Source organism: Somniosus microcephalus, unplaced genomic scaffold (genome assembly GCF_052327205.1).
Source record: "Somniosus microcephalus isolate GS21.2 unplaced genomic scaffold, FLI_Smic_1.0 unresolved_chr4, whole genome shotgun sequence".
Lineage (NCBI taxonomy): Eukaryota > Metazoa > Chordata > Chondrichthyes > Squaliformes > Somniosidae > Somniosus > Somniosus microcephalus.
Genome location: NW_028225182.1, coordinates 18,020,182 through 18,036,704, shown reverse-complemented (window position 1 = coordinate 18,036,704; position 16,523 = coordinate 18,020,182). Strand labels below are relative to the sequence as shown.

Sequence of the window (16,523 nt, the reverse complement as noted above, 5' to 3'; positions counted from 1 at the left end):
GGCCATCCCCCTTTCAAACAGTTATACAAATTTGGATACTGTTGAGGGGGATGACTCACCAGGGGAAGGCAGCAGCAGCCAACTTCCTGGCACCAGGGGTGCTTCTGCTGCTCAGCAAGGGAGGAAAAAGAGTAGGAGAGCAAATAGTGGTAGGGGATTCTATCGTAAGGGCAACAGATAGGCATTTCTGTGGCCGTAGATGTGACTCCAGGATGGTTTGTTGCCTCCCTGGTGCCAGGGTCAAGGATGTCACTGAATGGCTGCAGTGCATTATGAAGGGGGAGGGTGAACAGGCAGAGGTCATGGTTCACATTGGGACCAACGACATAGGTAGGAAGAGGGATGAGGTCCTGCAGCAAGAATTTAGGGAGCTAGGTGGCAGATTAAAGAGTAGGACCTCAAAGGTTGTAATCTCTGGATTACTCCCAGTGCCACATGCTAGTGAGTATAGGAATAGGAGGATAGAGCCAATCAATGCATGGCTAAAGAGTTGGTGCAGGAAGGAGGGCTTTAGTTTCCTGGATCACTGGGCCTGCTTCTGGGGAAGGTGGGACTTGTACTAGTCAGACGGGTTGCACCTGAACCAGAGCGGGACAAATATCCTTGCGGGGAGGTTTGCTAGCACTGTTCGGGGGGGTTAAAACTAAAATGGCAGGGGGCTGGGAACCTGAGCAGGGAGACAGAGGAAAGGAAAACAGGGATAAAAGCAAAAGATAGGAAGGAGAAAAACAAAAGTGGCAGTCAGAGAAATCAATGGTTTAAATCAAACGTGGCCACAGTAAATAATAATTCTAATAGGTCTAAGAGACTTAAAAAAACAAACCTGAAGGCTTTGTGTCTTAATGCGAGGAGCATTTGTAATAAGGTGGATGAATTGGCTGCGCAAATAGAGGTAAACGAATAAGATTTGATTGGGCTTACAGAAACGTGGCTCAAGGATGGCCAAGACTGGGAACTCAACATCCAGGGGTATTCGATATTCAGGAAAGAAAGGCAAAAAGGAAAGGGAGGTGGGGTACCATTACTGGTTAAAGAAGGGATTAATACAATTGTAATGAAGGATATTAGCTCTGATGATGTGGAATCTGTATGGGTGGAAATGAGAAATACTAAGGGGAAAAAAACATTAGTGGGATTGGTATATAGACCTCCAAACAGTAAGGCGGAGGTTGGGGATGGCATCAAAAGGGAAATTAAAGAAGCGTGCAATAAGGGCACAGCAGTCATAATGGGTGACTTTAATCTACATATAGATTGGGCCAACCAAATTAGTAACAATACTGTGGAGGAGGAATTCCTGGAGTGTTTACGGGTTGTTTTCCTGGACCAATATGTCGAGGAACCAACCAGAGATCAGGCTATCTTAGACTGGGTATTATGTAATGAGAAAGGATTAATTAGCAATCTTGTTGTACGAGGCCCCTTGGGTCGGAGCGATCATAATATGATCGATTTCTTCATTAAGATGGAGAATGAAATAGTTGACTCAGAGACAAGTGTCCTCAATTTAAATAAAGGAAACTACGATGGTCTGAGGAGCGAGTTGGGTAGGATTGATTGGGGAATTGCACTCAAAGGGTTGACGGTGGATAGGCAATCGCAAACATTCAAAGACCGAATGGATGAGCTTCAGAATTTGTTCATCCCAGTTTGGCATAAAAATAAAACAATAAAGGTGAATCAACCGTGGCTAACAAGGGAAATTAGGGATAGCATAAGATCCAAGGAGAGGACATATAAATTGGCTAGAAAAAGCAATAATCCTGAGGATTGGGAGCAGTTTAAGAGTCAACAATGGAGGACAAAGGGATTAATTAAGAAAGGGAAAATAGAATATGAGAGTAAGCTATCAGGTAACATAAAACCTGACTGTAAAAGCTTTTATAGATATGTGAAGAGAAAAACATTGGTGAAGTCAAGCGTAGGTCCCTTACAGTCAGAATCAGGGGAATTTATAATGGGAAACAAGGAAATGGCAGACCAACTAAATACATACTTTGGTTCTGTCTTCACAAAGGAGGACACAAATAACTTCCCAGAGATGCGAGGGAAAATAGGGTCTGATGAATGGGAGGAACTGAAAGAAATCAGTATTTGTAGGGAAATGGTGTTAGGAAAATTGATGGGACTGAAGGCTGATAAATCCCCAGGGTCTGATGGTCTACATCCCAGGCTACTTAAGGAAGTGGCCCTAGAGATAGTAGAAGCATTGCTGGTCATCTTCCAGAACTCGATAGATTCTGGAACGGTACCCATGGATTGGAGGGTAGCTAATGTTACCCCACTATTCAAAAAAGGTGGTAGAGAAAAAGCGGATAATTATAGGCCGGTAAGCCTGACATCGATAGTGGGGAAAATGCTAGAGTTTATTATAAAAGATGTAATAGCAGAGCACTTGGAAAGCAGTGACAGGATCGGACAAAGTCAACATGGATTTACAAAAGGTAAATCATGCTTGACGAATCTACTGGAATTTTTTGAGGATGTAACTGGTAAAATAGATAAGGGAGAACCTGTAGATGTGGTGTATTTGGACTTTCAGAAGGCTTTCGATAGGGTCCCACATAAGAGATTAGCGTGCAAAATTAAAGCACGTGGGTTTGGGGGCAAGGTATTGACTTGGATAGAGAACTGGTTGGCGGACAGAAAGCAAAGAGCTGGAATAAACGGGTCATTTTCCGAGTGGCAGGCAGTGACTAGTGGGGTACCGCAAGGATCGGTCCTAGGACCCCAGCTGTTCACAAAATATATTAATGATCTGGACGAGGGAATTGGATGTAATATCTCCATATTTGCAGACGACACAAAGTTAGGTGGGAGGGTAAGCTGTGAAGAGGATGTCGCGAAACTCCAGTACGATTTGGACAGGTTGGGTGATTGGGCAGAAACATGGCAAATGCGCTGTAATGTGGATAAATGTGAGGTTATCCACTTTGGTGGCAAAAACAGGAAGGTAGATTATTATTTGAATGGCAATAGATTGGGAGAAGGGGAAGTGCAAAGAAACCTGGGTGTTATTGTGCACCAGTCGCTGAAGGTAAGCATGCAGGTGCAGCAGGCGGTTAAGAAGGCAAATGGTATGTTGGCCTTCGTAGCAAGAGGGTTCGAGTACAGGAACAAGGATGTCTTGCTACAGTTGTACAGGGCCTTGGTGAGACCGCACCTTGAGTATTGTGTGCAGTTTTGGTCACCTTACCTGAGGAAGGACGTTCTTGCCATGGAAGGAATGCAGCGAAGATTCACCAGGCTGATACCTGGGATGGCAGGAATGACGTATGAGGAGCGATTGTGTCGATTGGGCTTATACTCACTGGAGTTTAGAAGATTGAGTGGGGATCTCATCGAAACCTATAAAATTATGACAGGTCTGGACAGACTAGATGCAGAAAGGATGTTTCTGATGGCCGGGGAGTCCAGAACCAGGGGTCATAGTCTAAGGATAAGGGGTAAGCCATTTAGGACTGAAATGAGGAGGAATTTCTTCACCCAGAGGGTGGTGAACCTATGGAATTCTCTGCCACAGAGGGCGGTGGAGGCCAGTTCATTAATATATTCAAGAAAGAGTTGGATATATTTATTGAGGCTAATGGGATCAAGGGAGATGGGGAGAAGGCAGGGACAGGGTACTGAATTTGGATGATCAGTCATGATCTCATTGAATGGCGGAGCAGGCTCACAGGGCTTCTATATTTCTATGTCTCACCTCCTGACACCCTAAAGGATTTCTACCATCTACAAGACACAAGTAAGGAGCGTGATGCAATTTTTGTATTTGCCTGGATGAGTGCAGCTCCAACATCACTCAAGAATCTCGACACCATCTTGGGCGAAGCATCCCGCTTGATTGGCACCCCATCAACCACCTTAAACATTCATTCCCTCCACCATCAGCGTACCGTGGCTGCAGTGTGTACTATCTACAAGATGCACTGCAGCAACTCGCCAAGGTATCTTCGGGAGCACCTCCCAAATCTGTGACCTCTTACACCTAGAAGGACAAGGACAACATGGGAACACCAACACCTCCAAGTTTCCCTCCAAATCACACTCCGTCTTGACGTAGAAGTATATCACAGATCCTTCATCGTCGCTGGCTCAAAACCCTAGAACTCCCTAACTAACACATGGGAGTACATTCACCACATGGACTGCAGCGGTTCAAGAAGGCTGCTCACCACCACCTTCTCAAGGGCAATTAGGAATGGGAATTGCCAGCGACGCCAGCATCCCATAAACGAATAATAACAAAAAAAATTAATTTTTACTTCACCAGTTCATCTATATCATGATTACATTCTCTCTTTTATTAGTTGACCTTCAGAGATGTCTAGTTCACCTTCTAATCAGTTCAGCGCACCTTCTTAATTGTCTGTTTCACCTGCTCACCTGTCCTTTTCACTTTCTCACCTGTGAGGTTCAACATTTCGCCTCTACAGTTCATCTTCTGTCCTGGCCACTCACTTTCCCGGCTGTCTGGTTCATATTCTCTCTTGTTTATTTCACCTTCTATACAGTAATGGCTCACCTCAACATCTAAGCAGCTGAACTTCTCACTTATCTACGTCACCTTTCTACCTAACTTTTCGCTTGCATGCTTCCAGTTTCTCGTTAGTGTATCTCACATTCTCACTTGTCTAAGTGACTCGCCTCCTCACTTTTCTAGTTCTCATTCCCAAATATGTAATTCAATTTCTCTGCTCAGGTTCCGACTTCTCAACTTCTCAATTTCCAATTCACACGTGCATAGTTCAATATGTCACCTGTAAAGGCCTCCTTCACCCTCGTCTACTGCATATTTTGTGAAACATTTTTTCCGAAAATGTGGAAGCTTGCGTGGCTATTTATTCTGGACCTCTTGCATAAATGGCCAGCTTGATTGAATTGAGTTTAAACAGATTATCCTGGTGATATTTCAATTAATGTCTCTGGGCTGTGAGCTGAGATCTATAACCACAGCACTGCCATTTGCCTTCCAAACTGCCCTATTCACTATCGCACTTAGCTTCTTCACCTTCTCACTTGATAATTCATCTATTTGCCGTTCAGTTTATACTCTTACCTCAACAGTTAACAAACTCAACTATTAGTTTACCATCTCACCTGCTTATTTCCACTTTTAACTTGCCTCTTTCAACTTTCACGTGTGTTCCTCATCTTTTTCACCTGCCTATTCAATCTTACAACTAGGGTAGTCCAGCTCCTTAGCTGACTAGTTCACGTGCTCAGTTGACTAGTTAAACATTTGACTCATGCAGTTGACTTTATAATTGGCCCTTCAAGCATACCAGTTAATTGAAAGAAGACAATGATCCATTCACTCCGCAGCTTTCTCTCACATCCCTCTACTCTAGAGATTTCAGTTAAAGCTGTGGTTTGGGTGAAGCGGTTTACATATTGAGGATCACTGTTCCACGAGTCATGTTCAAGCAAACCAGAAATACGATACCGAATTGCCCTGAGGCGCCAGGTAATGCAGGACGTGGACAAGAAAATATGGTCATCACATCTTTTGCTTCCAACAAAGCATGGCCTGTATAAAACCAGCTTCACTCCAATTTTCCTAGATAAATCAGGTACATGAATTGTCTCGCAAGCACAGCATTCGAAAAATTATCCAATGGTTTAGTGGCGTCACTGCTTCATCCACCATATTCGGTGGTGTGACTATGTCACAAATATTCAGGTTAGAATGTTGCCCTCTGAATCTTCATTAACGGCACGTGACCAGGCTTGTCTGCACACAGCACCCACAAGATATTTTCAACCTGTCGTTTGATGGCCTGGAAATGACATCTTTAACAAGCATAAGCACCTGGCTCTCTCAACGTTACTGTTGACCTCAGACCCCAGAATAATCTGGGCTTCACCGTCATGACGAACGCTGAGACTATGAGAGTTGGAGACTTAAAAACGTTCCAAATGTATATGCAAAAATCATATTTGCTTGTTCACCTGTTGTATTTACTTAGCTGTGTAGTTCACTTACTCACCAGTGAAAGTTCACCATCTCAGTTAATCTAGTTGACCATATATTCTGTTTTGTTCACTTTCTCACTTGTTTAGACAACCTTCTCACTATCCAATCTCACGTTCGCACACACCAATTTCATCTTGGCACATGTATGAATCAGAGAGTCATAGGCCTAGAAATTCAGTTGGCGCCGCGCCAGGGCTTTAGCGCCGGAAAGTTAGCGCCGGCGCTAAGTCCCCCTGCGCGCGCCAAAAATTCAGTAGCGCCGCGCCCAAACGGCTGCTGGCGCTACTGAAGGGTGTTTGCGCCTGAAAATGGGCGCTACCTGCCGCATTGCGGCGCTATTCCGGCGCTGTGGCGCCCGATGCAGTGCGGCAGGCTCGGGAAGTGCAGGCCTCCTCCTTCAGTTAAGGAGGAGCTGCCTGCACCCACCCGCTGGCCGGTAAAATCTTCACATAAATGAGCCCGGCACCTCGGGGAAGTGCCGGGCTCGCAGCCCAGAAGCATCTGTTCCGCGGGGGGGTGGTGGAGGAGTCCGGGGAGGGAGGTGCAGGCAGGCGGCCGGCGGGAAAGCGGCCGGCCGCCGCGCGACCTTAATGCGCCGGCGCAAACTCCTGTAAGACTCGGTTGCCAGAGTCTTAGTTGCGGCTGCCACGGGCGAGGCGGCCGCAACTCAATTTCGGCGCTGGGGCCCGTCACCACGGCAACCGGGATGCTGCGCACACCGATGACGTCATCGGTGCCAGCGCAGAGCAACCGGTCTACCGCCGATGGTAGGGCCCCAGGGAATTTCTGAACCGGCTGTAAGTCCAGCGCAATGACCTCTAGTGCCGTAAAATGGGCGCAAAGCCCATTCAATTTCTAGGCCTAAGAGTCATATATGGCCTAGAAATTCGGTTGGTAGTGCCAGCGATTAGCGCCGAAAGAGCCCGAGAATTGGGGCATTACCCAATTTTTGGGCGGGCACAGTGAATATAGCGCCACCTCCCATATTGAGTATCCTTTTGGTGCCGGCGCTAACTCTTTGCACGTGCCCGTGGGTGCAGGCAGATCATGATGTTATTTCAGTGTGCAACGCCTTTTTGGCGCCCCGGACCGGATATTCGGTAGCGCCCGCAACCTTTCTGCCTGGCGCTATTCGTGACAGTTGGATGGAGCGTTCCCAGGCCCTTCTCAGACTCGGGGGGTGCTATTTAAAGGGGACAGCACTAGTATAAAAGTTGCAGCCATTTGGTCTGGCCAATCTGATCGTTGCTGGAGAGAGTTGCTGACCTTCTGTTGGACAGTACTTTTCTCATTGAGCCTTTGGAGGCACTGGCACTGGCAGCTTGAGGGCCCAGCTCCCGAGCTGGTGATGCAGCATCTGAAAGTAGGGAGGTGGAAGAGTGGCTTCAGCAAAAGGACAGCTTGGCAGCAAGGGATGCCAGATTGTGGCAAGGCTATGACATGGGTCCACAGTGAGAAAGCATGCTGGCGGGGGGAACAAGTGGAAGGAGACAGTTGTAAAAGGTGAGAACCTTACCATCGCTGTCGACAATGGGGTCGGCAGCTGCAGTGGTTAGAGGACCACTCAGACGTCCTCCAAGAATCTGGTGGACTCTCTCCCCGAGATCCGTGAGAGCGACCACTTGTGGAGGCCCTCCACCAGTGCGAAGCTGGTCTTTGCCAATCATCCCCAGCTTGGACTGCAGGGGAAAGGAGGGGAAGTTATGTTACCTGATGCCCTGAGTGATCATCTCATGCCCCCCATGGTGCAAGAGCCCTTACATGATGCCCTGAGTCAAATGTGCATGTGTGTGCCCAGAAAGGGCCATGGGTGCTTGCTGGCAGATGGCCAATGAGGCACAGGCCACCCTGTAGCCATAAAGTCAGGTGCAAATGAAGGGATGCAGAAGTTTGCAGAAACAACACCCACCCTCATGACCCGAGCGAGGTCGTTGAATTTCTTTCTGCATTGGACAGGGCTCCTGGTCACCATGCTGCTGGAGTTGACCCTCTGGCATACATCCCTACAAGCTCGTCGGTAGTCCTTATGATTCAGCCTCCTGCCATTGTCTGGGTAGAGAACATCTCGCCGGTGTTCCACTGCGGCCACCATTTGCTCCAGAGCCTCATTGGTGAAGTGCTCCGCTCTCTGTCTCACCTTCTCCGTCTGGTCCAAGTTTTTAGCGCCAGAGAAGGGCCTGCACCGATTCTGAGGCCTGCAAGGCGCAGAGTGTGGATGCTGAAGCTGACTGACCCACCCCTTTAAGAGCTGGCTGGCGCCTGCAAGTCTCGTGGTCATCGGTAATTGAGAGCACCTGCACTGCGCCCGTCCGCTCCAATATTGGGTTGCGCCGGAAGTTTAGCACCTTAGGAGTCCCGTTTAATGCCTGAATTCACGCCTCAATCACCTTTAGGGGCAATGCAACCCAATATCGCGCCAGGTGGTGATAAGTTGCGTCTGGCTATAAACTTTGCGCTGCGCCAATTCTAACACCCCAAGCGGGGCTATACCCAATTTCTAGGCCATATAGTCATAACGGCACAGAAGGAGGCCAATCGGCCCATCATGTCCGTGCCGGCTCCCTGTAGAGCAATCCAGTCAGTCCCATTGCCCGCTCTATCCCCTTAGCCCTGCAAGCTTATATCCCTCAAGTGCCTATCCAGTGTCCCCTTGAAAGCATTGAGTGTCTCTGCTTTCACCACTTCCGTCGGCAGCGAATTCCAGATCATCACAACTCGTTACGTAAAAATGTTTCCCCTCACGTTCCCCCTGAATCTCTTGCTCAAAACCTTAAATCTGTGCCCGCTAGTCCTTGCAAAGTCAACTAATGGGACAGCCTTTTCCCGTCCAACTTATCCAAACCCATCCTTATCTTGTACACATCTATCAAATCACCCCGCAACCTCCTTTGGTCTAATGGAAAACAATTCCAGCTTCTCCAACCTGACCTTGTAGCTAAGATCCCCCATCCCCGGAACCATTCTGATAAATCTCCTCTGCACCCTCTCAAGGGTCTTCACAACCTTCCTAAAGTGTGGTGACCTGAGCTGGATGCAATACTCCAGTTGTGGCCTAACCAGCGCTGTATAAAGGTCCAGCATAACTTTTCTACTTTTGTACTCGGTACCTCTATTTATGAAGCCCAAGATCCAATATATTTTGTTCACCACTCTCTCGATATGGCCTACCACCTTCAGGGACCTATGCAAATTAACTCCCAGGTCCCTCTGTCTTGGCAAACTCATTAAATCTGTGCCATTAAGTTTATATTGCCTCTCCCTGTTCCTCCTGCCAAAATGCATCACCTCACATTTCTCTGTATTAAATTTCATTTGCCACTTGTCTGCCCATTCTGCTAGCCTTTCTATGTCCTGTTGCAGTCGATTGTATTCATCTTCACTGTTTTCACACCTCCAGGTTTGGTGTCATCGGCAACTTAAGAAAATCTACTCTGTATTCCAATATCGAGGTCATTTATATATATCAAAAAAGCTGTGGCCCCAGCACTGACCCTTGGGAAACACCACTGTGTGCGCTCCTCCAGTCTGAAAAACAGTCGTTTACCACAACTCGCCAATTCCTTTTCTAAGCTGCCACTGACCTACCTATTCATTGAGCCTCAGTTTTGTTAACCAGCCTTCTATGTGGTACTTTGCCAAACGCGCTCCAAAAATCCAAGTAGACAACATCCATTGCATTCCCTTCATCAATCCTCTCTGTTCCTTCATCAAAAAAGTTAAATTAATTTAGTCAAACACGATCTGCCTTTTACAAATCCGTGTTGGCTCTCCATAATTAGCTTAAACTACTCCAAGTGCCCGTTAATTTGTTCCTTGATTATTGTGTCCAATACATTAACCACCAATGATGTTAAACTGACCGCCCTGTAGTTATTAGGATTGTCCTTACACCCTTTCTTGAACAATGGTGTCATATTTGCCACTTTCCAATCTTCAGGCACCTCTCCCCGCATCTAGGGAAGATTGGAAAATTATGGCAAGCCCTTGCGCCATCTCCTCCTCCAATTCCCTTAGCAACCTGGGATGCAAGCCCTCTCGACAGGCGACCTTACCATTCTAAGCATTCCCAGCCTTTCTAGTACAACCTCTCTTATCAATTTTCACCCCTCCATTACTTCTTTCTTTTCCACTTCAACAGATATTTTGTCAGCATCCACCTTCTTAGTAAACACCGATACACAGTACTCATTGAGGATTCTAGCATTGCTCTGCGTCTCGAAGCATGTATCACCTTCTTTGTCTCTACAAGGCCCCTCCCCACCTCTTACTACCCGCTTACTGTTTACATTCCGTTAGAAGATTTTTGGGTTCCCGTTTATGCTAAACGCCATGCTACTCCCATATTCTCTCTTTGCCAATCTTATTTTCATCTTCACATCCCCTCTCAACTTATTGTATTTGATCTAGTTCTCCCATGAAGAATTCACATGACATGCATCATACACCCTCTCTTTTTGTTTCATCGTCTTCTCTGTCACCATCGTCATCCCAGGATCCCTTGCTTTGGTTCCCTTACCCGTCCCTCTTGTTGGAATGTATCGAGCCTGTACTTGGAACATCTCCTCCTTAAAGATCACCAATTGTTCCATTACAGTTTTTCCTGTCTGTCTTTGTTTCCATTTTAACTTGGTTAGATCCTTTCGCTTCTCATTGAAGTTAGCCTAATTACAGTTTAGACATTCCACTCTAGATTGTTCCTTGCTCCTCTCCATTGCTAATCTAAATCTAATGATACGATGATCACTCGTACCCAAGTCTTCTACGACAGACACTTGGTCGACCTGGCCCACCTCATTCTCCAGCACCTGATCCCGCAATGCTCCTTCCCAGTTCAGCCAAGAACATATTGGTCAAGGAAATTCACCAGAACACATTTCAGAAATTCCTCCCCCTCCTTTCCCTTTGCACTAGCATTATCCCAATCAATATTTGGGTAACTAAATCCCATAATATCACCATACAATAGCTCTTGAATTAACCTGCGATTTCCCTGCAGATTGGCTCCTCCACCTCACCCTCACTATTTGGAGTCCTATCGAATACCTCCAGTCGCATGATCATACCCTTTTTGCACCTCAACTCTAATCAAATGGATTCTGTCCTTGTCCCCTCAAGAACATCCTCCCTTTCCAACACTACAGTGTCTTCCTTAATCAGCATTGTCACCCTTCTCCCTTTTATCCTTCCGTATCTTTTCTGAAAAACTTTTACCCTTGAAAATTAAGTGCCCAGTCCTCACCGGTGTTAAGCCACTTTTTCATTATTGCCTTCTCATCTGTGTACATCCCACAATCAAATGTTTATTTCGTTGTCGCATCTCTCACTCTGTCACCTGAATCGTTAACATTTACCCACCTCGCTCACCGCCGCACCTGAATCGATCATCTATTACCTGTTTGGTTCATCTTCTCGCCTGTCTGGTTCACTGTCTCACCTGAATGGTTAATCTCTCACTTGCCTGGTTCATGTCTCACCTGCCTGCGTACACAATTACCTAAATATTTCAACTTTCAATCGCCTCGCTCATTGTGTCACCTGCACCACTCATCTCCCACCTGTCTGGGTCATTGTGGCACTGGTCTAGATCAGTATGCCACCTGTCGAGTTCATGGTGTCACCTGTCTAGCTCACTGTGTCACCTATCTAGGTCACTGTGTCAAAGGTCTAGTTTACCGTGTCACTGGTCTAGCTTTCTGAGACACCTGTGTAGGTTACAGGTTCACAGGTCTATGTCTCTGTGTCACTTGTCTAGGTCACTTGTCCCCTCTGTGGTTCTCTGTGTCAACAGTCTGGGTTACTGTGGCACAGGTTTACGTCACTATGTCACCTATCTATTTCACTGAGCACCTGTCTACCTCACAGTGTCACCTATCTAGCTCACCGTGCCACAGGCCAAGTTCACTGTGGCACCTGTGTAGGTCATCGTGTCACCTGTCTTGTTCACTGTGTCACCGGTCTAGATGAATGTGACACCTTTCCAATTCACTGTTTCATAGCTCTACATCACATTCCTAACTGTCTATGTTAGCGTAGAGCCTGTCTAGTTCTCTATGTCACCTATCTAGGTCACTGCATCACTTGTCTAGTTCTTTATGTAACCTGCCTAGGTTATTGTGTCATCAGTCCATGTCACTGTGTCAATTATCGGTTGCACCATGTCACCGGTCTATGTCACTGTGTCACCTGCCTGGGTCACCGTGTCAGCTGTCTATGTCACTATGCCTCCTGTCTGGATCATACGTTCTTTAAAAAAACAAGCCTGAAGGCTTTGTGTCTTAATGCGAGGAGCATTTGTAATAAGGTGGATGAATTGTCTGCGCAAATAGAGGTAAAAGAATATGATTTGGTTGGGATTATGGAAACGTGGTTCAAGGATGGCCAAGACTGGGAACTCAACATCCAGGGGTATTCGATATTCAGGGAAGATAGGCAAAAAGGAAGGGGAGGTGGGGGTAGCATTACTGGTTAAAGAAGGGATTAAGACAATTGTAATGAAGGATATTAGTTATGATGATGTGGAATCTGTATGGGTAGAATTGAGAAATACTAAGGGGAAAAAAACGTTAGTGGGAGTGGTATATAGACTTCCAAACAGTAAGGGAAAGGTTGGGGATGGCATTAAAAGGGAAATTAAAGAAGCGTGCAATAAGGGCACAGCAGTCATCATGGATGACTTTAATCTACATATAGATTGGGCCAACCAAATTAGTAACAATACTGTGGAGGAGGGATTCCTGGAGTGCTTAAGGGATGGTTTCCTGGACCAATATGTCGAGGAACCAACCAGAGATCAGGCCATCTTAGACTGGGTATTATGTAACGAGAAAGGATTAATTAGCAATCTTGTTGTACGAGGCCCCTTGGGTCGGAGCGATCATAATGTGATCGAATTCTTCATTAAGATGGAGAATGAAGTAGTTGACTCAGAGACTAGGGTCCTTAATTTAAATAAAGGAAACTTCGATGGTCTGAGGAGCGAGTTGGGTAGGATTGATTGGGGAATGGCACTCAAAGGGTTGATGGCGGATAGGCAATGGCAAACTTTCAAAGACCGAATGGATGAGCTACAGAATTTGTTCATCCCAATTTGGCATAAAAATAAAACAAAAAAGGTGACTCAACCGTGGCTAACAAGGGAAATTAGGGATAGCATAAGTTCCAAGAAGAGGACATATAAATTGGCCAGAAAAAGCAATAATCCTGAGGATTGGGAACAGTTTAGGATTCAACAAAGAGGACAAAGGGATTAATTAAGAAAGGGAAACTAGAATATGAGAGTAAGCTTGCACAGAACATAAAAACTGACTGTAAAAGCTTCTATAGATATGTGAAGAGAAAAAGATTGGTGAAGTCAAGCATAGGTCCCTTGCAGTCAGAATTAGGGGAATTTATAATGGGGAACAAAGAAATGGCAGACCAACTAAATACATATTTTGGTTCTGTCTTCACAAAGGAGGACACAAATAACCTCCCAGAGATGCCGGGGAACATGGGGTCTGAAGAAAGGGTGAAACTGAAAGAAATCAGTATTTGTAGGGAAATGATGTTTGGAAAATTGATGGGACTGAAGGCCGATAAATCCCCAGGGCCTGATAATCTACATCCCGGGGCACTTAAGGAAGTGGTACTAGAAATAGTAGATGCATTGCTGGTCATCTTTCAGAACTCGATAGACTCTGGAACAGTACCCATGGATTGGAGGGTAGCTAATGTTACCCCACTATTCAAAAAAGGTGGTAGAGAAAATGCGGGGAATTATAATCCGGTAAGCCTGACATTGGTAGTGGGGAAAATGGTAGAGTCCATTATAAAAGATGTAATAGCAGAGCACTTGGAAAGCAGTGATAGGATCGGACAAAGTCAACATGGATTTACAAAAGGTAAATCATGCTTGACTAATCTACTGGAATTTTTTGAGGATGTAACTGGTAAAATAGATAAGGGAGAACCAGTGGATGTGGTGTATTTGGACTTTCAGAAGGCTTTCGATAAGGTCCCACATAAGAGATTAGCGTGCAAAATTAAGGCACATGGGATTGGGGGCAAGGTATTGACTTGGATAGAGAACTGGATGGTGGACAGAGAGCAAAGAGTTGGAATAAACGGGTCGTTTTCCGAGTGGCAGGCAATGACTAGTGGGGTACCGCAAGGATCGTTCCTAGTACCCCAGCTGTTCACAATATATATTAATGATCTGGACGAGGGAATTGGATGTAATATCTCCAAATTTGCAGACGACACAAAGCTGGGTGGGACGGTATGCTGTGATGAGGATGTCGTGAAACGCCAATATGATTTGGACAGGTTGGGTGATTGGGCAGAAACATGGCAAATGCACTATAATGTGGATAAATGTGAGGTTATCCACTTTGGTGGCAAAAACAGGAAGGCAGATAATTATTTGAATGGCAATAGATTGGGAGAAGGGGAAGTGCAAAGAGACCTGGGTGTTCTTGTGCACCAGTCGCTGAAGGTAAGCATGCAGGTGCAGCAGGCAGTTAAGAAGGCAAATGGATGGTTGGCCTTCGTAGCAAGAGGGTTCGAGTACAAGAACAAGGATGTCTTGCTACAGTTGTACAGGGCCTTGGTGAGACCGCACCTTGAGTAATGTGTGCAGTTTTGGTCACCTTACCTGAGGAAGGACGTTCTTGCCATGGAAGGAGTGCAGCGAAGATTCACCAGGCTGATACCTGGGATGGCAGGAATAACGTATGAAGGGAGATTGTGTTGATTGGGCTTATACTCACTGGAGTTTAGAAGATTGAGAGGGGATCTCATCGAAGCCTATAAAATTCTGTCAGGCCTGGACAGATTTGATGCAGGAAGGATGTTTCTGATGGCCGGGGAGTCCAGAAGCAGGTGTCATAGTCTAAGGATAAGGGGTAAGCCATTTAGGACTGAAATTAGGAGGAATTTCTTCACCCAGAGAGTGGTGAACCTGTGGAATTCTCTGCCACAGGGGGCGGTGGAGGCCAGTTCATTAAATGTATTCAAGACAGAGTTGGATATATTTCTTAAGACTAAAGGGATCAAGGGATATGGGGAGAAGGCAGGGACAGGGTACTGAATTTGAATGATCAGCCATGATCTCATTGAATGGCGGAGCAGGCTCGAAGGGCCGAATGGCCTACTCCTGCTCCTGTCTTCTATGTTTCTTTCTAGTTTGTTTTCGGATCGTTTTACTTCATCTATACTCTTTTCTTCGTCACCTGTCATTTCAGCTTCTCTCATGTCTAGTTCACTTTCTCACCTGTGTAGTACACTATTCCATTTGTCTATGGCACCTGCTTATTGGTCTACTTCATTTTTCTATCCTTCGTTGTTCACCTTGTAACCTCTATCTTGCAGTATCATTTTGGATAGTTCATTTACTGGATAATAATGGGGCAGCAATACTTTTAATTCTTAATTGAAAAAATATGTATTTATGATCCAGTTGTGAAAGAAAGAGTTGGTTGTGCAATTTTTTTTTACTGTAAATATATTGCGACTTCCTTTAGGCCTCCGGTTGCACAGGAAACATCTGTTCTAAACCATGAACATGTAATCAAAATCAACAAGTTACTGTAGAAAATAACGGTTAAGGGAAACATCAATGGCCGCAATAGCTTGGTTCTGCACATAAGTAACGTTAAAAATCAAGGTGTTCAACAAGATATGGTTTACTTCAGTCAGCAAAGGCTCCTGCTGCTGTTCCTGGCAATGCAAACATGAACAAATGCCATGGTAGGTGCAGGAGGACAGCAGTGTACTTTGGCTCACTGAGAATTTATACGGCTTGAGTTGTAGTGCTAGATTGAGTTACTGTAAACACACACGTCCACCATATATATATATATATATTAACTTAAAGCTACGTTGTTATTTACCGAACAAACGGCTCATGTACCTGCATTTCTGGACGGAGATGCTGGAAGTTGTTGCTGTCGAGAAGTTTGCGAGAACTTCAGGTCTGCATAAGTGATATCAGCTTCCATTCCGCTGATCAGTGTGCAGCGTCTGTGAAGCTGTGTTGTTCAGGGGTGGTGTAAAAGGGAACAGTGCCCTTTGTCGGAGGTGGGGTTTGTGACATCCCAGCCACGTGGAGAGGCGGGACCTTAAATTACATATTTAACTCGGGCTTCCACAATGCATTGGGAGCGGGACTAATGTTTACTGATGTCGGGCGGGTTTCCCAGAGGTGGTGCATCCCAGCAGAAAAAGGGAGGTGGGAGCTGCCGGATCCACAATGTAAGTGCCTGTTTAGCACTTCTTGTGTGGCAGAAGGAGCACTAGTACCCCCGCTGGCCAGTCAGTGAAACCTTCAGCCTTGCCTCTGCCGTTTGCAACCTCTCTCTCTACCTGCCGTGATCAGCAACATTCCCCCCAATCCGGCCCCAATGGCATCTCTCCCTGCAACCGATCGCGACCAATCCAATTCAAGCACTACCAGCCCATGAGCCCCAATCCCCCACTTACCCCCTTCCGCATCGGCCTCTCTCTGCCCCTCAAGCCCATATCACCGACTGTCTCCACTCCCGTGATGTTCTCTCTCCCCCTGCCCCAT

At 46.0% G+C, this 16,523-nt stretch overlaps 1 protein-coding gene across 1 annotated transcript in view; it reads right to left on the bottom strand.

Moving 5' to 3' along the window:
- The window catches only part of LOC147089985 (C-type lectin domain family 6 member A-like), a 42,944-nt gene extending 26,940 nt beyond the window's left edge, over positions 1–16,004 (bottom strand). The window contains exon 1 of the mRNA XM_085977195.1: positions 15,867–16,004. Within this exon, the coding sequence (XP_085833321.1) occupies positions 15,867–15,954 (88 nt within the window). The 5' untranslated portion in view covers positions 15,955–16,004. The remainder of the gene's footprint in view (positions 1–15,866) is intronic.
- Positions 16,005–16,523: the final 519 nt, after the last annotated feature.